This window comes from Rosa rugosa, chromosome 2 (genome assembly GCF_958449725.1).
Source record: "Rosa rugosa chromosome 2, drRosRugo1.1, whole genome shotgun sequence".
In the NCBI taxonomy this organism is placed as follows: domain Eukaryota; kingdom Viridiplantae; phylum Streptophyta; class Magnoliopsida; order Rosales; family Rosaceae; genus Rosa; species Rosa rugosa.
Genome location: NC_084821.1, coordinates 65,591,194 through 65,614,726, shown reverse-complemented (window position 1 = coordinate 65,614,726; position 23,533 = coordinate 65,591,194). Strand labels below are relative to the sequence as shown.

At 37.9% G+C, this 23,533-nt stretch overlaps 2 protein-coding genes across 4 annotated transcripts; both read left to right on the top strand.

The window, feature by feature from the left end:
• The first annotated feature begins 1,863 nt into the window (after positions 1 to 1,863).
• On the top strand, positions 1,864 to 8,101 carry LOC133729388 (probable LRR receptor-like serine/threonine-protein kinase RFK1). 2 transcript variants are annotated; one of them, XM_062156907.1, is made up of 24 exons: positions 1,864 to 2,170; positions 2,467 to 2,638; positions 2,752 to 2,823; positions 2,913 to 2,981; positions 3,057 to 3,128; positions 3,287 to 3,358; positions 3,450 to 3,521; positions 3,608 to 3,679; positions 3,770 to 3,841; positions 3,947 to 4,018; positions 4,258 to 4,329; positions 4,428 to 4,496; positions 4,755 to 4,820; positions 4,923 to 4,985; positions 5,095 to 5,142; positions 5,282 to 5,322; positions 5,396 to 5,784; positions 5,860 to 6,058; positions 6,146 to 6,292; positions 6,385 to 6,494; positions 6,604 to 6,814; positions 7,003 to 7,240; positions 7,321 to 7,471; positions 7,567 to 8,101. In XM_062156907.1, exons 1-24 carry the CDS (start codon positions 2,077 to 2,079, stop codon positions 7,918 to 7,920), a joined length of 2,997 nt encoding a protein of 998 aa, XP_062012891.1. In that variant the 5' UTR covers positions 1,864 to 2,076; the 3' UTR covers positions 7,921 to 8,101. The 2 variants fall into 2 exon arrangements, with proteins under 2 accessions (XP_062012891.1, XP_062012890.1); XM_062156906.1 differs by having other exon boundaries at positions 5,279 to 5,322.
• Positions 8,102 to 16,381: 8,280 nt separating this feature from the next.
• Positions 16,382 to 22,854, top strand: LOC133729387 (probable LRR receptor-like serine/threonine-protein kinase RFK1). Of its 2 annotated transcripts, none has more exons than XM_062156905.1 (24): positions 16,382 to 16,607; positions 16,891 to 17,065; positions 17,242 to 17,313; positions 17,392 to 17,460; positions 17,539 to 17,610; positions 17,714 to 17,785; positions 17,877 to 17,948; positions 18,035 to 18,106; positions 18,224 to 18,295; positions 18,400 to 18,471; positions 18,785 to 18,856; positions 19,150 to 19,221; positions 19,495 to 19,560; positions 19,678 to 19,740; positions 19,833 to 19,880; positions 20,049 to 20,092; positions 20,165 to 20,553; positions 20,632 to 20,830; positions 21,005 to 21,151; positions 21,269 to 21,378; positions 21,481 to 21,691; positions 21,820 to 22,057; positions 22,143 to 22,293; positions 22,393 to 22,854. In XM_062156905.1, exons 1-24 carry the CDS (start codon positions 16,514 to 16,516, stop codon positions 22,756 to 22,758), a joined length of 3,018 nt encoding a protein of 1,005 aa, XP_062012889.1. In that variant the 5' UTR covers positions 16,382 to 16,513; the 3' UTR covers positions 22,759 to 22,854. The 2 variants fall into 2 exon arrangements, with proteins under 2 accessions (XP_062012889.1, XP_062012888.1); XM_062156904.1 differs by having other exon boundaries at positions 17,389 to 17,460.
• The last annotated feature ends 679 nt before the right edge of the window (positions 22,855 to 23,533 follow it).

Sequence of the window (23,533 nt, the reverse complement as noted above, 5' to 3'; positions counted from 1 at the left end):
ACAATATTTTAATATTTTTTAATATATTTTTTCTCATCCATCTTGTCTTGGCCCCCCTTAGTTGTGATCTCTGGCTCCGTCCCTGTAAGAGATACTGACCCTCTTTCAAGTACCTCACTCATACTTTAAGCTCATTGGAAATCGAAGAAACATAGAGTGCAAACTCGCGCTCCTCATAAAACCCAATAGAAAAATTTGAGCCAAATTGGGTATCTACAATACAACATCAACAATTCAGACCAATGGGAATAGTGGTTTGGGCGTGTTGAATGATAAAGGCCGAAAGTCCCTGCCCAGAAAAGCTTCAAAAAGATGCAAACTTTAACGAAATTGAGATGACCCAGCTACCTTAGTCGGGCCTCCGACCATTGAAGGCTTGAAGCAACTGGAAGAGATAAAGGAGAAGTAATCGAATGGAAGAGCAGTTCTTGGTATTGGGTTGTAATTAATCTGAAGTCATGAGGGTAGCTTTTGGTATTTTGAAAAATTCATTAAAACTCTGCTACACTGCTTCCAAAATCCAAAAGGAGGGGTAGCCGGGCTTCTGCTTTTGCTCTGAAAAAGCCTGTGCTTCGAAGCAAAGCAGGTCCTTCCTTGGTTTACCAAACAGCTGGATGTGCTTGGCTTATAAGCAGGGGATCTGAATTATATATACAACAACACGCGTATCTCCACTTTCACTTACTTATTTCTACTACTGTTTAGAAAATGGAGTTTATACTATCATGCACTCTCTACTTTGTAGAGATCAAGTTCGCAAATGACATAACATACAGTAATCTAGGGAGGCGTACGTACAGGACTTCAGGTAAACTATGTCGACACTAATTTTAATCAATTTGGATGTCTAACAACTATTTTAGACACATGGACCATTTTTGGGACTTTAAGGACAAAGGTGTTGTTATGAGACCAACTCGTGCAGTTTATTCGTTCGGGCAGATATTCAAACCTTGTAGAGGCAGTACTGGAACTGCAAAAACTATTAATATCATTTCCGCTGTTGGTGCTGGGACATTATGCCTAATATTCTTCATACTGGGTTATGATTAATGTTGGTATGCCATGTACTAATGTACAAATGCATCTCCGACGGTTACGATGTCTGAGGTGTTGAGCATGCTTGAAGAACGAACAGCAGTGCCGGACGTGGCCACAGAATCAAGTGCCGAAGATGTGAGGTTTAAGGCCATGAGAAATCTCCATGCAAAATACAAAAGGGATCTTCTGCCCTAGTGAAAAAGACACATATACCTAGGTAAGGAGTCAAAAAGGCCCAGCAAACATAAAATGAAGCTCATACTGGGCCTAACCCAGATACAAGAGGTTTACAAATCCTATCTAAGAGCCACCGAGATTGAGTTCACTGCCGCAAAGAAGTACTGTTCATGCCACTTCTTGAACGGAAGCCACCCGGAATTTGACAACCGTAAATACATTTCCCTCTTCCTCTTGAATTTTATGGATAGATATAGACGTATATATTGTAATATTGCATCGATCCAACTTTAACGGACAACAAAAACTAACATGTAAAATGTGAAGTGCATGCAGAAAAGTAATATATCTTCATTGTTGTTTATAAAACAAAATAGCGAAGATTATTTGTTACAAAAGCATTCCTGCTTAATCAAACAAAAAGAGGCTGGTCAAGAACAACGTGAAGTATGTTACTACTAGTCAAAAATCTCAAATTCACCCTCATACATTTTACTCTGCGTCTCTGGCCCCCTGAGAGCATAAACCAATTAACAAGTGTAAATTGGAAGTGGGAAACGCACTCACCCTCAGAAAAATGGTAATCAATATATGTTTCTGCTCGTTAATTATTGTCTCAAGTGTTGTTTTCCAAGGTAGCATCAACCCATTCAAACAATCAAACCTGTGCTCATTCGCCACTTTAAAGCAGCAGTGCTATCCTGAGATTGATAAGCATACAAAGTTGAATTATAAAACAAAAAAAAGATGGGAAATTTCCATACAACTTTATAGTAGAAACTTTCATGTTTTGATATTCTTATATCATACAACTGCATTTGCACTTGCCCAATTACTGTGGTTATCCTAATTTTGATCATGTTGGTTTGTGATGTTGTTGTTTGTTTCATTATTGGATTGAGTTGCTTCAAACTGCCGGGACTTGCCGAGTCTAAGGTGCCCCAAGATGAGGGTCAGTGCTAAATCTTTTAACTATCTGGAGTGCCTAGTAGGTAGATGAGAAATTCGAGAGAGAGAGAGAGAGAGAGAGAGAGAGAGAGAGAGAGAGAGAGAGAGAGATTATAGTTTTCGCATCATCTTTGCATTTCATCATAAGAATGAGTAGTTTTCTTTGATCTATTTCTATATATCTTGAAAACCAAGCAGAAATTTGTGGTGTCTTTGCCTTTTAAAGCCTGTGACTTATGAAGCACTGTCAATTGATTGCTGTATATGATGCTCATGTTATTTGACTATGGATGTTTTTAGTTGATGCTCTCCAACAAATTGTAAAAACCATGGGTGCAAAATATTGGAGTTTTGATGGTGATGCTTGCCGGATTGAAATGGTTGGTCTAACAGAGAAGCCACCAAAGGACTCTGAGAGCAGAACTGATTGTCAATGCAACCATGACAACACTGTTTGTCATGTCACAAAACTGTATATCTTAACTAAGTTTTATGTTGATTATTCCGTTATGGCTTAAGAAGAAGTCTTCCTATCTCATATAACTATATATGTAAGTTGAGTACCCCTGAAAATTCGTTTTGTAGAATGTTCAAGGGTTATAGTTTACCTGGTTTGCTCCCACCTCAACTAGTCAATCTTCCTTACCTCCAAGAAATGTAAGAGCTATCATATTTCTTTCATAGGATCCTCAGATTTGGACATTTTGTAATATTTTATTGATTAACTAACTTTTCTTTCCATGTAGTGACTTTGCTTTCAACTATCTCAATGGTACAATACCAAAGGAATGGGCTTCAATGAAATTAACTTATATGTGAGCCTTGTTAGCTTATTCTCTAAGGTTCTAGTTTAGTTGTCAATGGTATACTTACAATGGAATTTTCTGCAGCTCTGTTCTTGCTAATCGGTTATCCGGCGAAATTCCAAAGGAGTTGGGAAATATAACTACCCTCACATACCTGTACGTTTTAAAATTTGTTGTAAATCTACACCAGGAGGGTCTCTCTGGTTTCCATATCTTACTTTGTAATTAGAGATAAGAACATGCATAGTCCTTTAATTGCACAAAATCTCAATGTGAAAATATAAGGACCATTGTCATCTTTCACTCTATAACAGGTCCTTTGAAGCGAACCGGTTTTCTGGTGTTCTTCCTCCTGAGCTAGGGAATTTGATCAATCTGCGAACTTTGTAAGCCATCCAATCCTCTTGTCCATTTTCTTAGGAGTACGGAGTCTTTCATATTAATAGTTTTTTGCTACATGTTCCAAATTAATTGTAGGATGCTTTCCTCCAATCAGCTGACTGGAAACTTGCCAGAGGCATATGCTGGTTTAACAAGTTTGGGAGATTTGTAAGACTATTATTCTCGTCGCTTTTTATTGAAATCTATATATTGATTCTTGTGTCACATCAAAAAAGTTCTGATGCCATCTGCAGCCGACTAAATGACAACAACTTTACTGGAGCCATCCCAGGTTTGGTTCAGAATTGGAAATTACTCCGGAGATTGTAAGATATACTTTTGTAATCGGGGCTATAGTTTTTCTTTTTGTTTCGATCTTCTGTTTGCTTTACTAGCTAACACTTGCCTTAATGAAGGGAAATGCATTCAAGTGGACTCATCGGCCCCATTCCATCAAATATTTCTCTTCTGTATAATCTAAAACTGTTGTGAGTAGTTTGCCTCCTCATTCTGCTCAGTAAATTTTCTCATGATTGATGATCTCTCATTTATATTGATTACTGTTTTTGTGCATCATGGCATATCTTATACAGGAGGATTAGTGATATAAATGGGCAAAGCCAGGAATTTCCTTTTCTGAGAAATATGACAGGCATAGTAAAATTGTATGTTGAGTACTTCATCATTTCATATATATTGTACTCATAAAAAAGCACGAATGCCCCCATTTCCATTAATCGTTAGATCAAAATCCAATCGCTGGCTTTCATTCAAAGAAACTTGGGATTTGATTATTAGCTGCCTAAGATTAAAATTGTGTCTGTGAATTCAGATATCATTTGGCAAATCTCATACATGTGATATCTGTGAGCTGTTTTAAGCTGATCTATTTAACTAATTCCAGGGTTTTGAGAAACTGTAATATTTTTGGAGAGATCCCCACATATATATGGTCTATGACAAATCTGGAAATGTTGTAAGTAATGAGAGTTGCTTCATTTTTATTTAGCTTTGAATATACCTGGTTAATGAAATTTGTGTTTAAAGGGAGCTTGATGTCTGTTGTTCTGATAGGGATGTCAGTTTTAACAAGTTAGTGGGTGAACTTTCATCCACAAAAGGTTCTGCGCATCTGAAGTTTGTGTAAGTATGATATTTTCAACTTACTTTTCTTATCCGTTTTCATAGCAGAAAATTTTAGTTACTGGATAAACCTAGTCATGTTGTCTTGGGACAAAATTGTCACAAAATGGTATAATCATTTAATGTTGAACAGTTTTTCATCTCAAAAACTTAAATTTTGGTCTAGAATCATGTCATTGACATTGAACCATTTTTGACTGGTTAGTACGTATCTTCATGGAGTTAGTATCATACTAATATATGGTGTTGCTTTATCAGTTTTTTGACTGGAAACTTGCTAAATGGAGATGTGCCGGATTCATTCTTGCGAGATGGCATCAGCATGTATTTTGTTATATATTCTAAAGTCATTCTTCCTTGTACTCAGTTCTCATGTCCCCATAATGTTGTGAAAATGACGGTTTTCTTTTCTATACTTTTATGCAGTGATTTGTCATATAATAACTTGACATTGCAAAGCCCTGAGCAACCTGATTGCCAAGAACACAGGTGGGAATACCATCAAATATATCTATAGATTATTTTTTTAGTGTAAGCTGGTTTCTGAGTGAAAGCTTATAATTCTTTAAGGCTTTAATCCCACTATCTGTCATGTCAGGAATCTAAATCTAAACTTGTTTCGAAGCTCTTCAAAGGAGAATTATTTGTAAGATGCTTCTTTGATATTGTTCGTTGCTCTGTTTGTAATTATTTTTTAATCCTAACTAACTATAACAAGAGAAAAGAGTTATAAAAAGAGGCTAAAAAAGTCCTTATTTATCCTTCTTTTCATTCTGTGATAGAAGGGATGTTCTTCCATGCCTAGAAAATTTTCACTGCCCGCGATGTAAGTATATAAGTACTTCCATGCATTGCTTATCTCATATATATTCTCACCATTTTCCATTTTTGGGGGACAGATTCAAATTGTATGCATGTCAATTGTGGTGGAAATGACATAACTCTCAAGGATGAGAATAACACAAATGTCATATATGAAGGAGATGGAAGAGTTGAAGGTGGTGCTGCAAAATATTTTAGGAATGAAGAAAGTATGTGGGGATTTAGTAGCACTGGGGACTTCATGGACGACTATGATTTGAAAAACACACGCTACTTAATATCTCTGGCATCTTCAAATCTCTCTGAACTATATACAACAGCTCGCACTTCTCCAATTTCACTTACTTATTTCTACTATTGTTTAGAGAATGGGGTTTACACTGTTACTCTCCACTTTGCGGAGATCAAGTTCACAAATGAGGGAACACACAGTCTTGGGAGGAGGTTTTTTGATATCTATGTTCAGGTAAATAGAATACTAATCAAAGCCTCTATCTTAATATGTTTGCAGCTTTGTTTTGCTAAGATCACTTTGTCACAGGAAAGATTGGTTTGGAAGGATTTCAATATTGAAGATGAAGCAGGAATGGCTCAGAAAGGGATAATAAAACAAGTACTGAATGTCAATGTGACAAGTAATGTCTTAGAAATTCGATTCTATTGGGCTGGAAAAGGGACAACAAGGATTCCTGAAAGAGGGGATTATGGTCCCCTTATATCAGCTATTTCTGTGGTTTCCAGTGAGTCAGTCTTGTCAAGCATCACCTTCCTGTTCACTTGAAACCGTTTTAAGTGAGACTAAGTCATTGCTTTATTCTTTTCGGCAGATTTCAAACCTTGTACAGGCAGTAGAACCGCTGGTACTATTCCTATCATTGCTGGTGTCGGTATTGGTGCATTATTCCTCTCACTCATCACAATGGCAATCCTTTGGTGGAAAGGATATGTTCAAGGAAAATGGGGCAGACGAAGAGGTGGACGTCACATTAAACATTTCATTCTCATTAATACCTTCAAATATGTAATATATACTTATCCTACTTACCTTCTCGGACATATATTACAGGAGGAAATATGCAGATGGGGAATTTTAGTCTGAAACAAATAAGAGCAGCCAGTGATGACTTTGATTCTGCAAACAAGATTGGAGAAGGTGGTTTTGGTCCTGTATTCAAGGTAATTCCATTTTTTTTCCCTAGCATATAGAACTCAGAGAGGACGTCGTTTTCTCATAAGACAAAGACACGTGCACAAGTAAATTTTGACATACAAGGTTGCAATGCAGGGTCAGTTACCAGATGGTTCTTTGATAGCCATTAAGCAGCTCTCATCAAATTCAAGGCAAGGAAATCGTGAATTTTTAAATGAGATTGGCATGATATCTTGTGTGCAACATCCAAATCTAGTGAAATTGCATGGATGTTGTATAGAAGGGGATCAGCTATTGCTGGTGTACGAGTACATGGAGAACAATAGTCTTGCACGCGCCTTATTTGGTATGTTTTCTGTCATAGTTTCCTGAACTTCTGATCAAGTCATGATCAGGATACACAATACAACATTTAATAAATGGTTTGAGTGAGGTTACTAGCCACTGTATTCCCATGCCAACATTCCGTTGTGAAAGTTCAAAGTTATTATCATGAGTTAGAAGAGCAATTTTATTTTGTTGGATGATATCTAGGTCCTGAAAACCAACGCATTAAGCTGGATTGGCCTACAAGGCTTAAGATTTGTACTGGGATAGCAAGAGGACTAGCTTTTCTTCATGAAGAATCAAGACTCAAGATTGTTCACAGAGACATAAAAGCTACGAACATTCTGCTAGATGCAGATTTGAACCCAAAAATATCTGACTTCGGATTGGCTAAGCTTGATGAAGAGGAGAATACACATATTAGCACCCGAGTTGCTGGAACCATGTTAGTTGCTAGCTATTGCATTTAGTTCCACTATTTACGCACAAGTTCTATCTTTCACAATTTAGGATCTTAATTTGCAGAGGATATATGGCACCAGAATACGCTCTATGGGGTCACTTGACTTACAAAGCAGATGTGTACAGTTTTGGAGTTGTTGCTTTGGAACTCATTAGCGGGAAGAGCAACACAAGTCATGTGCCAAATGACAGTTATGCCTGTCTTCTAGATAGGGTATTCTACATCTTTCAATCTCTCAGGACATTCCACTAACTTTGTTTCTTCTTTGACTAGAACTTTATGCATATTAATAAGCTATTTCTATGTAGGCTTGCCATTTGCAACAAACTGGAAACTTGAAGCAGCTGGTTGATGAGAGGTTGGGGGATGAAGTCAATGACAAAGAAGCAGAAGTTATGATTAAAGTTGGTATGCTATGTACAAATGCATCTCCGACGGTTAGGCCTACGATGTCTGAGGTGTTGAGCATGCTTGAAGGACGAACAGCAGTCCCGGATGTGACCCCAGAAGCAAGCACCTATGCCAAAGATTTGAGGTTCAAAGCCATGAGAGACCTCCAAAGGCTGTGTTCAAGTGAAAGCCAATTCCAGAATTTGACAACTACTAGTACATTGTGCTCTTCCTCTACTTCAGGCTGTGATTTGACAATTGGATCAGCTTAGAATCAATATCCTCTTGACAGCTTAGTCATTGTTGGGTTGATCACTTGATCATAATACAAAATGTTGAATATATATAAATTCTTCTTTCAAATTGTTTTTAAGGAAAATCTGCTCCTAGCATTCTTCTCTGGTTGATTTTTGAGTCGACCAATTATACTCTTAGCAAGTCAATCAAGTCTCTACTATATTAATCAGACTTGCTGGTTTTCTCGTGACCAAAGGAAAATAGACTTGCTATTTTTATACAGGAGGATTAGTGACATGGATGGGCCTAATCAGGAATTTCCTTTGCTGATAAACATGACAGGAATAGTAAGATTGTAAGTTGACAGCTTCCTCAGTAAATGACTGCTCAGACAGTCACAGACACACACAATTAGGATCTCCTAGCAGAGTACAAAAGTCCATTTTCATTGATTCTCAGATCAAAATCCAGTAGATCTTTTATTCAAAAGGAAACAATTCTTTTGGGATTGCTCATTAGCTCTTGGAGATCAAAATTGTGTGTGTGTGTGTATTCCTATTTCCAAACATCATATATGAGCTGTTTTGATGCAGATTTATTAACTAATTCTAGGGTTCTGAGAAACTGTAACATTTTCGGAGAGATCCCCACATATATCTGGTCCATGAAGAATCTGGGAATGCTGCAAGTAATGAAAGTTGCATAAACTACTTTTGATGTTTGAACATTATCACCAACAGACACAAACAATTATGTGTCTATCAGCCTTTGAAAGTAATCAATGTATGTTTGCAATGAAACACTATATTTGCAACAGTCTCCCACTCTAGTGATGAATTGAGCCGTCTGCTCAATTATATTTTGACAGAAGCAAAAAAAAAAAAATGATATAGTGACAGATACTCATTCTTATACTGGATGAGGAATGTGTCCAACAGTGCAACCATATAATTAATGCTTCAAACAATTAATTATATTATGTTTCGACTAGACCTGGTTAATGAATTTGTGTTAGGATGGAGCTTAATTGATTGTTGCTGTGTCTTGTATGATATGATCGGGATCTCAGTTTTAACAAGTTAGTGGGTGAACTTCCATCCACAACAGGCACCGAGCGACTGAAATATGTGTATGAAGTTTCTTGACTTGTATATCTTATCAGTTTCTATAGCAGAAAACTATCAGTTTTGATTCTTTATTTTTTACTTCTGGATAAATTAGTCATATGGTTTCAGCTTTCAGTATTCTTTCACGAGCATTCTTATATTTTAATATTTAATCTTTTAAACTGCAATTAAGCTACAAATTTATGTTTGTGGACTGTAGCCCACCGGAGCCCCTATGTAGCTACGCCTTTGCCAATTCCTCTTGACATTTTCTAGACACACACAAACACACAGATCTCTATGTATAGATGCATCTCCGACACTTGGGCCTAAAATGTCTGGGAGAGCATGCTTGATTGACGAACAACAGTCATGCAATTATATACACAAAGCAAAGTCAGTCAAGTCTTTTTTGAAGTTCCATCGGTTCTGATAAATCAATGCAAATTGATAACGGCAAATCACCTATTAAAGATTGAATCATTATCTTAAAGACTGAATCAATGTCTTTATTTCCTTTTGTATTAATTAGCTTGATTCTAACTATCTGATTTTGTAACTGTTACTATCATTGAATCTCACAATCATTGTATATGGACCCAACTCTAATATAAATAGAAAAGCAATCTCAAGTTTGAGTTATGCAATCCAATTACAAAATCATTATCTTTCATGGTATCAGAGCCCTAGTCTAACGACACAAATTTTTTTTCTCTCCCATTTCCCTTGTTACAATGACTACCTCCAGTACTACTTCCACTACCATCTCTTCCTCCAGCACCACTTCCAACTCTACTCCATCCATTACCAACTTCTTGAATATCAAACTCGATAGGACCAATTATTCCCTCTGGCTCGCTCAACTTGTTCCCACCTTGCGCAGTCGCAATCTGTTAGGCTTTGTTGATGGTTCTAACAAATGCCCTCCTTGTTTTCTTAAGGATGCCAAAGGAAACCTCACGGATACAGTCAATCCCGATTTTGATGCTTGGATTCAACAGGATCAGATGGTGCTAAGCTGGATCAATGGGTCCCTTACTCCCTCTGTCCTCGCCACTGTGGCTCGATCTACTTCCTCTCATGCCACCTGGACCTCTCTTGAAAAGCGATATGCCTCTCAATCTCAAAATCGCATTCTTCAGCTTCGCAGCGAGCTTCTTCGTGCCACTCGTGGTGATCTTTCAATCTCCGATTTTCTTGACAAAATCAATGGCATAGCTGACAATCTGGCACTTGCTGGACATCCTGTTTCTGAAACCGATTTGGTTGCTATCATTATGAATAATGTCGGCTCCATGTATGAAAATACTGTTAGTTCTGCTCAAGCACGAGACACACCTATTACTTATGACACCTTGGAGGCATTATTACTCAATGCTGAACGCAGAATGCAAGGTCAATCTGCATTGGGAATTGACACAGGAACTACAGCACTAGTTGCTACTCCACACCGTGCTGGCCGTGGTGGCGGTCGTGGTTTTCCTTTTGGCCGTGGCACACACTCTACTCGGGGTGCCCTTACACGTCGTGTCTCTGCATCCCACCCATCATCCTCTTTCTCTAATGGTCGTAATTTTGGGCGCGGTTCCTCTATCCTTGGACCACCACCTCCAATGGCTCGTATGAACTCTCCTTTTCCACCTAACTCCCCTACTACCACCCGCTCTCCTTGTCAAATTTGTGGACGGGCAGGCCATTCCGCCATTGATTGCTATAACAGAATGAATCATGCCTATGAGGGTCGTGTTCCTACTCAGCGCCTCTCTGCCATGGTGGCTCATGCTTCCCCATCTGCTTCCAATAATTCTTGGCTATTCGATACTGGAGCCAACACTCACATCACTTCAAACCTGGGCAATCTGGTCCACCCTGTGGAATATCATGGACCTGACAATGTTGGAGGTATTACTCATGGCCTCGGTTTGGGCATACAACACACTGGTTCTTCTTCATTCTCTACTCCCTCTACTACCTTTGCCTTACGTAATGTTTACCACTGTCCCCAAGCATCTACCAATTTAATCTCTGTTAACCGTTTTTTAAACGATAATAATTGTTATATGCTTATTTATCCTAATGCCTTTTATGTGAAGGACCTAATGACGGGGAGGACCCTTTTGCACGGAACGAGTAGTAATGGTCTCTATCCTGTCACGTTTTCTCCGAATGTTCCAAATAGTCGTCCTTTCGCATTTGTCGGTTCACGAGTAAATGCTCAGTTATGGCATTCACGCATGGGCCATCCAGCTACACCTATTTTAAAGCAACTTCTCAATAATGGCAATTTGCCACTCTCAGGGTCCAATAATGTTTCCTTCTGTGAGTCATGTCAATTGGGCAAGGCTAAACACTTGCCTTTTCACATATCAGAGTCTGTTTCTCTTTTTCCTTTTCAATTAGTGCATTCAGATGTTTGGTCGTCCTCTTGTCTATCAATTCAGGGATATAAATATTATATTTTATTTGTGGATGATTTTTCTCGTTACTCCTGGATCTTCCCAATGAAATTTAAACATGAAGCTTACTCTATCTTTGTTGATTTTTATACCTATATTCAAACTCAATTTAATTGTTCGATTAAATCATTGCAATCTGATGGGGGTGGTGAATATGTTAATGGAAATTTTAAAAAATTTTTGGCCTCAAAAGGAATTCATCACCGCCTTTCTTGCCCTCATCACTCTCAACAAAATGGACTTGCTGAACGCAAACATCGACATCTTGTTGATACTGCTCTTACTCTGCTTGCTCATGCCGCAATCCCATCCCAATATTGGGTTGAGTCAATTAATACTGCACTTTTTATCATTAATCGCTTGCCCACAAAAGTCCTGCAATTCTCTTCTCCGTATCAAAAATTATTTCGGCATTCACCTACTTATGCCTTCTTTCGTACATTTGGATGTGCTTGCTATCCATGTTTGCGTCCATATAATACACACAAACTTGCTTTTCGGTCTAAACAATGTGTTTTTCTTGGTTATTCTTTAAACCATAGTGGGTATCGATGTTTAGATCCCGTCACGGGAAGAGTTTATTTGTCAAAAAATGTTATCTTTAATGAGACTTATTTCCCTTTTCGTGAGAACATTACTACTCCTCCTGCACAAGCCTCGTCACCATTCCTAGAAATTATACCACCTACTATTTCACCTCCACATACCAACACGTCCCATAACACTACTCTAAACAATTCCCCCCCAGACATGTCTACCCCACAAAACACTACTCCACATTACCCTCCTCCTCTGCCAAATTCTCCTCCACACATTTCCACCCCACACCACACTCCTCCTTTGACCAATTCTCCACCACACCCTTCTTCCCCACATAATAATACTTTGCCGAATTTACCTCCACCAACTGCAGCCCCCACATTCCCACCCAATCAAACATCTCTTACTTCTACTCCCCCACATACTCACCCACCTTCAATTGTTCCCTCTCTTCCTTCGAACAATACCCATGCCGCTGCTCCTATCGCTCCTCACCCACCAGTGCCTCCTCCACCACCTGCACTCCCACCTCATAATATGCTTACAAGAGGAAGGTGTGGTATCCGCAAGCCCAATCCCAAATATGCTGCTGTTGCTTCTGTTCCAAACGAACTCATTGAACCCAAGACATATAGTCAAGCAGTCAAGCAGCTTGAATGGCGTCATGCCATGAGTGAGGAATTCAATGCTCTCCAACAAGCTGGTACATGGACTCTTGTTCCACCCAACCCGTCCATGAATATCTTACCCAATAAATGGGTTTTTCGGATCAAGAAGCGTTCTGATGGTTCCATAGAGCGATATAAAGCTCGCTTAGTGGCAAATGGTTTCCATCAACGTGAAGGTGTTGATTATGGTGAGACTTTCAGCCCTGTTGTCAAGCATTCTACCATACGCCTTATTCTTGCCATTGCTGTCAATTTTGGTTGGTCTATTAAACAGCTAGATGTTCAAAACGCATTTCTACATGGATTTCTCACTGAGGATGTATACATGAAGCAACCTACTGGATTTGTTGATGCTCAGTTCCCTCATTTTGTTTGCAAATTAACCCGATCATTATATGGCCTCAAACAGGCACCACGGGCATGGTTTTCTTGCTTCTCCTCATATCTTGAAGAACTGGGTTTTGTCTCTTCCATGGCTGACTCTTCCCTATTTGTCTACCATTCTGGAACTGTGCTCATTTATTTATTAATATATGTTGATGATATTCTGATCACGGGCAATAATTCATCCTCTATTGCTACACTTATTATTCAATTGGGCAAACTATTCTCTATGAAAGATCTCGGCAATCTCCACTATTTTTTGGGTATTGAAGTTCAACGATCTGCTGCTGGTCTCTCCCTCACTCAATCTAAATATGCTCTGGATCTATTACGCCGCACAGATATGCTTGATGCAAAACCCTATGCCACTCCAGCTGTAAGTGGTAAACGTTTGAGCATTAATGATGGTGATGCCTTATCTGATCCTACTACTTTTCGAAGTGTTGTCGGCGCCCTTCAATACCTCACAATCACACGTCCGGATATTGCCTTTGCAGTTAATCAAGTTTGTCAATTTTTACATAAGCCTACCACCACACATTGGGTTGCAGTGAAACGTATTCTACGGTACATCAAGAAAACTCACAATCATGGTCTCTTTTATCGGCCTGGTTCTTTAAATATAAATGCTTTCTCTGATGCGGATTATGCTGGAGATCCAGATGACCGAATCTCCACTGGTGGCTCTTGCATCTATTTGGGTCCTAATTTAATATCTTGGTCTTCTAAGAAACAAGGAGGTGTCTCTCGGTCAAGCACGGAAGCTGAATATCGTCAGCTTGCTTATACAGCAGCAACCATTTCATGGTTCCGCCATCTCTTCAAAGATCTCAAATTGCCTCTCTCTTGTCCCACTTTATGGTGTGACAATATCAGCGCTCTTTCTCTAGCATCTAATCCAGTCTTTCACACTCGGACTCGCCATGTGGAGGTCGATTATCACTATGTCCGTGAAAAGGTGGTTCGTCATGAGCTTTCAGTTCACTATCTCTGCATAATTAATATGATTGCAGATCTATTTACAAAAGGTTTGCCATCTGCTAGATTCTCTTCCCTAGTTCTCAAGCTTCCTGTTCGTGCACGCCCCGTCAGCTTGCGGGGAGGTGATAAATCAATGCAAATTGATAACGGCAAATCACCTATTAAAGATTGAATCATTATCTTAAAGACTGAATCAATGTCTTTATTTCCTTTTGTATTAATTAGCTTGATTCTAGCTATCTGATTTTGTAACTGTTACTATCATTGAATCTCACAATCATTGTATATGGACCCAACTCTAATATAAATAGAAAAGCAATCTCAAGTTTGAGTTATGCAATCCAATTACAAAATCATTATCTTTCAGTGAGTCCCACAATTGACAATTAGTCCTATTTTAATTGATCTTATACGGAGGACTTGCTATTTGTCCTGTGATAGAAGAGAGAAACTTGCTAGGGTCAATTCATTTTTTTTTATCTTTTTTGTTTTTTGTTTTTTGTTCCAAATTCAAATATTCAATAGACAACTGAAAGTATATATAAATGTAAGAACTTATCTTTGTTTTGGAAGGGGAGTAAGGGCTAGTTTGGGATTGCCGTGACTTTTAAAAAAAACTGTTACTGCTGTGTTGTGAGAATAATCAGCTGTGAATTAAAATAGTTTCGTGTTTGGTAAATAATATTTTTAAAAGTGCTGTCAGTACATAAAACAATAGCAGAGTGTGTTTTGATCCACAGCAGCTTCTAAAAGCAATCTTCTAAAAGCAATCTCTAGGCTGCTTCTAAAATCTACTGCCAGTGGACCTATAACTTTCAATTAAAACTGTTTTTTATTTATTTACCAAACACAATAAAATCTAAAATTTTGAACAAAAGCTTATTTTTTTTAAAAGCGAAGCAATCCCAAACGGGGCTTAACAAGGGTAGGAGGGGTTTATGGTTCTACTATAATGATAACTTTAACTAACCAAATCCGAGATTCGATTCATTGTAGAAGTGTCAAACTTCCTAAGTGCGCACAAGAACTATAGCATTTAAATAGACACGATATAGATGAACACGACACAACATGAGCATGATGCTAATTACTTTGAGTCATAAATGACACAAAGCACATAAAGTAATGCGACGGGCTGAAGAGGCGTAGCAGGGCACAGTTATTCAAACCAAAGAAAAAAAAATGACTTGCTAAACAAAATTGGGACTGTGTTTAAAAGTCAATCATCTATGGTAACAATGTTGATTGCTCTGTGTAGGTCATAGCAGAAGAATCTAACGAATATCCGATTCGGTTCAAACTATGATCACTAACTCACTGTATTATGTCTGTTTGACTCCGAGTATTACATGAAAATAAACATGTAATTTCTTTCAAAGATGTGCATGTCTGGTATGGAAGATGACAGTAAACCATTTGGTGACACATAGACGAACACACATACAATAAAATGCGATTATGAATGAGGCGGCACAAACACGACACGGGCTTGAAATCACCCGTCTCCAAACTCTTCGTCTTTGTTTTAGGTCTCTCTGTCTTCGTCTTCATTCTCATTGAGGTCCACAAAGGCGCAATGCCCTCTTCTTCGTCTTCTTCCTTTTAGTCTCTGCTCTCGTCCTCGCTTTCATTGTCTGGAACACTCGTCATTGGGCAACCAAAGCTGTAGTCTTGTTCTTTCTCAACTCTCTTCCTGAGTTTGAGTTTGACCTTCATGTGGGTCAGCATGGAGAGCTACCGTTCCTCAATCCAAGTGGGACGTTTCCCCAATTTTTCAATCTTCTACAATTTTTTATTTTCTATTGTTAGATCAATTTTTTTTTTACTAGATTTGTTAGATCAGTTGGGTTCCTTTAAATGAAAATCTGAAGAATTCATTTGTTAGATCAATCTTACTACTCCAGTCATATTTCTCAGCAAAGAAAATCTGAAGAATTTCAGAAAGAGGATGGAGAGTTTTGCACTTTCTTTCTCTGCTTTAATGGTGTATAGATAGAAAGAAACAGGGCCAGTTTTGATGGGATTGGAATTTGGGGAAGATGGGTTTTTGCTTAACTGTGTTAAGTTTCTGTTAGTGAAAAAACACATGGCAGATTATTATTCGTGGGACAATTGAATTTGGGAACCTCCCGATACGATGCACGTACGAGCCCGAATTGCATAAGTTGGGCTACGTCGACCCGTTTGACCCGTCCAAAAGTGAAGACTTTTTTTTAATAAAAAAAAGTGAAGACTTTTCCACGTACAGAGGTTGATGAAGATGACGGTAATCATATATATATATATATATATATATATATATATATATATATATATATATATTCATCACAGCCTCACACACCCGCATCTTCACGTATCCTATTGACTTTCAGGCTTGCTAGCTAGTTGCTACTACTCCTTGCATGTGTTTCTATTATCATATCTGTGTGCGTTACCTGCATTTGCAAAAACCCAATCACTTTGCCAATACCATATATATCCTAGTTCTTCATCATGGTGGCTGTTAACCACGTTCTTTGCTTCATTATTGCATTGATCTGCTTCAAGCTACTGGGACTTGCTGAATCTAAGGTCCCTCAAGAGGAAGGTGAGCGCTATAAGCTTTCTACTATTGGCATTTGGCAATGCTTAATTAATTAGTTGGTTTATGTTAAAATGCATTGAGAGAAACTCATCAAAGTACGTTGCTTGGACGAGTTGGCCTGATATTGCATTTCATTTACAAAATGGGTAGTTTTCTTTCTTGGCAACCAAGCACCAAATTGTGGTTTCTTAGGTTTCAAGTCGTTGTTTGTATGCACATCTCATTTTACGATTTTTATTGATTTGCTATTTCATGCTCTTATTATTTCATTATGGATGCCTTTTAGTTGATGCTCTTCAAGAAATTATGACCAAAATGGGGGCAGTGTATTGGAAGTTTAATGATGATACTTGCCGGATTGAAGTGGTTGGTCTAACAGAGGCACCACCAAAGGGATCTGAGCGCAGAATTAATTGTGAATGCCACTTCAAGAACAACACTGAATGTCATGTCGTAAATTTGTACGTCTCTACTTTGTTTTAGATTGATTGTTTCACTGTGGCTTAAGAAAAAGTCTATCTTCCATGTCCGGAACCTATGTTTTTGTATGAATTTTCCATTGCTATTAGATGGTTATTACTCTTACTAGCAAGAGCTATGTGATTAATACTTCAGTTCTTTGTTTGATGTTTTCTAGAATGATCAAAGGTTATAGTTTACCTGGTTTGCTTCCACCTGAACTAATCAAGCTGCCTTACCTCCAGGAAATGTAAGAGGCTTTACTATTTGATAATGCTCTAAATACCTAGACAGTTTATTAATTGCATCTACTTTTCTTTCCTAGCAGTGATTTTGCTTACAACTATCTCAGTGGTACAATACCACAGGAATGGGCTTCAATGAAATTGACTTATCTGTGAGCCTTGTTAATCTATGTGATAAACTATTATAGTTTATTTGTAATGATATATAATTAGTAGTGAATTTTCTGCAGATCTGTTTTTGTTAATCATCTATCCGGGGAAATTCCGAAGGAGTTGGGAAATATGAGAACTCTCACATACTTGTAAGTACTGAAATTTGGTTTATCCCAGTACCTAGGACTTGGACAATCCATGTTGCTAACGATCATTGTCATTTTCAACATCGTTCTTTTCAATTCTCAACAGGAGCCTTGCAGCTAACCAATTTTCTGGCACTCTTCCTTCTGAGCTTGGTTATCTGGTCAATTTGCAATATTTGTAAGGCATCAAATCCTCCTTTTTTCATTTTTTTAAAAGGATTACAGAGTCTCTTCTGTGGATAAATATATGCTGCAAGTTGCAAATGCAGGGTGCTTTCCTCTAATCGACTGACTGGAAACTTGCCAGATACATTTGCTGGGCTAAAAAATCTAAAAGATATGTAAGGTTTTATTAGATTTTCTGTTCTTTCGAAACCTATACACTGATCCTTGTGTCAAAACAATAAAATTCTAATGAACAATGCAGCCGTTTAAGTGACAACAACTTTAATGGAACAATCCCGGACTGGGTGCAGAATTGGAAACAACTCAACATACTGTAAGATACTTTTATTTTTCCATTTTGTTGAATAATTTATTCCCATTTGATTTTGATTTTGAAGTTTCTATAAGCATATAGTAATCCTTTGCTTTATGAAAACTTGCCTTACTGAAGGGAAATGCATTCAAGTGGACTGGCCGGACCCATTCCATCAAATATTTCTGTTTTGACCAACTTGCATGACTTGTGAGTAATTTGATTCCACATTCTGCTCAGTACTATAATATGATCATCTTTCCTTGAGGTATTTGGTTTAAGATTTTTGTGCATCATGGCTTATCTTTATACAGGAGGATTAGTGACATGGATGGGCCAAATCAGGAATTTCCTTTGCTGAGAAATATGACTGGAGTAGTAAGATTGTATGTTTGGCAGCTTCATCATATCAATACTCGAGGGTTTCATATTTATCCATACACACTGTCACACACACACACACACACACACACAATCAGGATCTCTGCTCATAGCATGCAACAAAAGTCCACTTTCACTGATAGTCAGATCAAAATCCAATGGCTGTTTTATTAGAATTATTGTATTGGGAATTAATTACTAGCTGCTGGAGATCAAATTGTGTGTGTTAATAATTCTTTTTCCTAACATTGTAGTTGTGCTGTTCCTTTTATTTCCAATAGAGATATATTTGATTCTAATTTCTTTAACAAAATTTAGGATTTTGAGGAACTGTAACATTTTCGGAGAGATCCCCACATATATCTGGTCCATGAAGAATCTGGAAATGTTGTAAGTAGTCGAAGCTGCATTAACTTTACTTTTGATGTTTCAATTTCACAAACGCACACATACAGTTATGTGTGTATGTATCTGTCAATGCACAGAATACTGTAACATTGGCTAGCCCTTTAGCACCATGAACTGGAGGAGGAATATGTCTAGAGAACGACCATATAATTAGTCTTTTATGATTTATACATATCTGGTTTGATTATCAGAGATCCTATCAAATGCAACACATTTTTCTGGTTTAATGAAACCTGTGTTAGGATGGAGATTAAGTGATTGTTTTGTTGTGATAGGGATCTCAGTTTCAACAAGTTAGCAGGTGAACTTTCATCCACTGCAGGCATTACTGAGAGCCTGAAATTTGTGTAAGAATTAATGAAGCTTCTTAAGTTGTTTCTCATCATATCACTTCCAGAATTCTGGATGGTCATATTATTTCAGTATTCTTTGATTTCTTTCATACTTTTCCATAGGCACACTTGAGAATGTGGAGATACTGATATTGAACAGTTTTTAATCTCAAACACTTGCTTTTTGGCCAAATACCATGTCATAGACATGCAACTTAAATTTATCAACAATTATTTTTTGATCTTGTATTGATGTTCCATACTAATATTTGGTGTTGCTTGCATTAGCTTTCTAACTGGAAACCTGCTAGGTGGAACTGTGCCGGATTCACTCTTGCGTGATGGAAATAGTGTGTACGTGTTTATCTCCAATGATTGCTCCTACTTTCTGGTTCCTTTGCATATCTTTTTATATTTTCAGTCATTGGTTTTGTTGTAAAAATGACACTTTCTGTCTATTCCTTTATGCAGTGATGTGTCGTACAATAACTTCACACTGCAAGGCCCTGAGAGCCCTCCTTGTCAAGAACATAAGTCAGAATACAATCTCATATTTGTATAGATTAAATTTTTAGATTGAGGTGGTTTAAGAAAACTGATAGGCTGATAGTTGTTTCATTCAACAGGAATCTAAGTCTAAACTTGTTTCGAAGCTCCTCAAAGGAGAATGACTTGTAAGATGCATCTTTTTGCTTGTTGCTCAATTCATATTTATTTTGTCAAATTTCAAATTACCTATGTACAAGATTGTGGAGAAAGAAGTTATAAAAAGAGAGTAAAAATAACATTTGCACAGCACCACCAATTTTTACTTATTTATACTTCCTTTCATTCTGTGATAGAAGGAGTGTTCTTCCATGCTCAAAGAATTTTCACTGCCCACGATGTAAGTAAAGTTCTTTCATGCTTTGCTTATCTCTCATATCTAATCCTCACAAATTTCAGTTTTGGGGGACAGATTCAAACTGTATGCATGTCAATTGTGGTGGAAATGACATAACTGTCAAGGAAGAGAATAACTCAAAGGTCATGTATGAAGGCGATGGTGGAGTTGAAGGTGGTAGTGCAAAATATTTTAGAAATGACAAAAGTATGTGGGGATTCAGTAGCACTGGTGACTTCATGGATGTCTATGATTGGCGAAACACACGTTACTCTATGTCCGTGGCAGCTTTGGGTCTCTCCGAGTTATATACAACAGCACGCATATCACCAATTTCACTTAGTTATTTCTACTATTGTTTAGAAAATGGGGTATACACTGTTACTCTCCACTTTGCGGAGATTAAGATCACGAATGTCGGTACACATAGTCTTGGGAGGCGGTTTTTTGATATTTATGTTCAGGTAAATAGTACACTAGCTAATCAAATCTCTCTTGATACAGTTGCAACTTGAGGTTTTGATAAGTCCACTTTGTCACAGGAGAGATTGGTTTGGAAGGATTTCAATATTGTGAATGAGGCAGGTATGGCTCAGAAAAGAGTAGTTAAACAATTATCTAATGTCAGTGTGACAAGTAATGTTTTAGAGATCCGATTCTACTGGGCTGGAAAAGGGACAATGAGGATTCCTGAGGGAGGAGATTACGGTCCCCTTATATCAGCTATTTCTGTGGTTTCTGGTGAGTTAGTTGTCAATGTTTCCAACATTATCATCTTAGTAAATATTCTGCATGAATAAGAGATGATGCAAAGGTTGTTTGAGAACTATTTTAGACATGTCGACCATTGGGCTTGTCTTCCAGGAAAAAGGTGGTTTAGTGGGACTAACTCGTTCAGTTTATTCTTTTGGACAGATTTTAAACCTTGTGGAGGCTCTGGAACTTCGAAACTTGTTTATACTATTACGGGTGTTGGTGTTGGAGCACTTTTCCTAATTCTCTTCATACTGGCGGTCCTTTGGTGGAAAGGATTCTTTCAAGGCAAAAGGGGGATTAAAAGAGGTGCATATTATACAGTACATTGAACATCTCATTCTCAAATAGATAGCTTGCACCTACTGAAATTATATTGAAGAAAGCTAGATGTCTTTATGACTCCATTATATTGTGATATTACAGGAAGAGATATCCAGACAGGGAATTTTTGTTTGAAAGAAATAAAAGCAGCCAGTGATGACTTTGATTCAGCAAACAAGATTGGAGAAGGTGGTTTTGGTCCTGTGTTCAAGGTAATCTTTCTTCGGCATATATAATTCTGAGAGGAAGTCTTTGCTTATAAGACATTGCTATATGAGCAGAAGTGAACTCTGAAATATGAGGTTGGGATGCAGGGTCAGTTACCAAATGGTTCTTTGATAGCAATTAAGCAGCTGTCATCTAATTCAAAGCAAGGAAATCGTGAGTTCTTAAATGAGATGGGAATGATATCTTGTCTGCAACACCCGAATCTAGTGATACTGCATGGATGTTGTATTGAAGGGGATCAGTTATTGCTGGTGTACGAGTACATGGAAAACAATAGTCTTGCGCGTGCATTATATGGTATGTTTTCTGTCATTTTCTGAATCCTCAACCTCTTATCAAGTCATTATCTGGATATACAAGACTTGTAACATTTGTTTTGAGCTAGCTTACCTGCAATTCTAAGTAATTTGTTGGATAATATCTAGGTCCAGAGAAGCATCAGCTAAAACTGGACTGGCCAACAAGGCTTAAGATCTGTATTGGAATAGCTAGAGGTCTAGCTTTTCTCCATGAAGAATCAAGACTCAAGATTGTCCACCGAGACATAAAAGCTACGAATGTGCTGCTGGATAGGGATTTGAACGCTAAAATATCTGACTTTGGATTGGCTAAGCTTGATGAAGATGACAAATCACACATCAGCACTAGAATTGCTGGAACCCTGTCAGTTGCCACTACAATTAATTCCACATATGTAAATATCATTGCAGAAGTTGCATCTTTTTTTATTCATAATGTTTATATGCAGAGGATATATGGCGCCAGAATATGCGCTATGGGGTCACTTAACCTACAAGGCAGATGTTTACAGTTTCGGAGTTGTTGCCTTGGAAATTGTTAGCGGGAAGAGCAACAACAGCTATGTGCCAAATGACAGTTATCTCTGTCTCCTAGACTTTGTACGTTACAGCTTTCAGTCTCTCTCTGAAGCCAGTGCATAAACACTGCTGTTTTTTTTTTGACAGTAAGTTTGTGTTGATAAGAAATTCTTCTTGTAGGCTTGGCACTTGCTACAGACTGGAAACTTGAAGGAGCTGGTTGATGAGAGGTTGGGGAATGAAGTCATTGATAAAGAAGCAGAACTTATTATTAAAATTGGTATGTTATGTACAAATGCATCTCCAACGCTTAGGCCTACGATGTCTGAGGTGGTGAGCATGCTTGAAGGACGAACAGCAGTGCCGAACATGACCCTGGAAGCAAGTTCCTATACCAAAGATTTGAGGTTCAACGCCTTGAGGGACCTCCAACGTCAAAGGAAAAGGCAAAGTTTAAGTGAAAGCCAGCCTCAGAATTTGCCAACCACTAAAACATTTTGCTCTTCCTCTACTTCAAGGTATGACTTGAGAGTTAGAACAGCTTAAGATCAAAATCCTCTTAACAATAAATTGATATATATAATTGTAGCAGCCTAATTATGTATTGAACACACACATATATCCACACCATTTCCCTCCAAATCAAGGCTTAGTTAGGAAGGACTGAGATGTCTCATTCTTTTGTGATTTTTTTCATGAAAAAGGACATCTGCTAATGCAAGACATGTTACAAACTGGGCCAAATTTTAAATCCCCTTGAAATCCTTGAGTTGAAACTGTAACCTTCTTCTCGTACGGTCGTACCTAAACAAAGCAAGTCACTCACATCTCCTTTGAAATTTGAACAGAACAACAAATATTGATCATACATGTCAAGTGATGACTTGGAGCAATTCTCTTCTTTTTTTAGGTCTTGGTTGTATCCGTGACTGTTTTTTGTAACTTCTTTTCTTCATTGGAGAAAATAAAAATAAAAGAAAAGAAAAACAACTATAATAAACTTAAATCTTTAGGCATTATAGTAAACATCAACACATTCAAAGTAAAAGTTGTCTTCATCATTCCACGTGTTGGCTTGATTATTCTTAATTAGGTAGCTTAATCAAAGAAAAGGGATTAATTATAGACGAAGTAAAACTTGCTTTGTTCATTCTCTAGGTATGAGCTAGCCGCATGCCATTGAATTCTTGTTTCGTTTCGAGCTCCTAGACGTCGACCTAAGTTTGAATAATGAAATGTCGTTGGCATGCATGCACATGAAAACTGAGAAAATGTGGTGCCAAACTGCCAATGATCTATAAAGCTAGCGTGGAAATTCTTC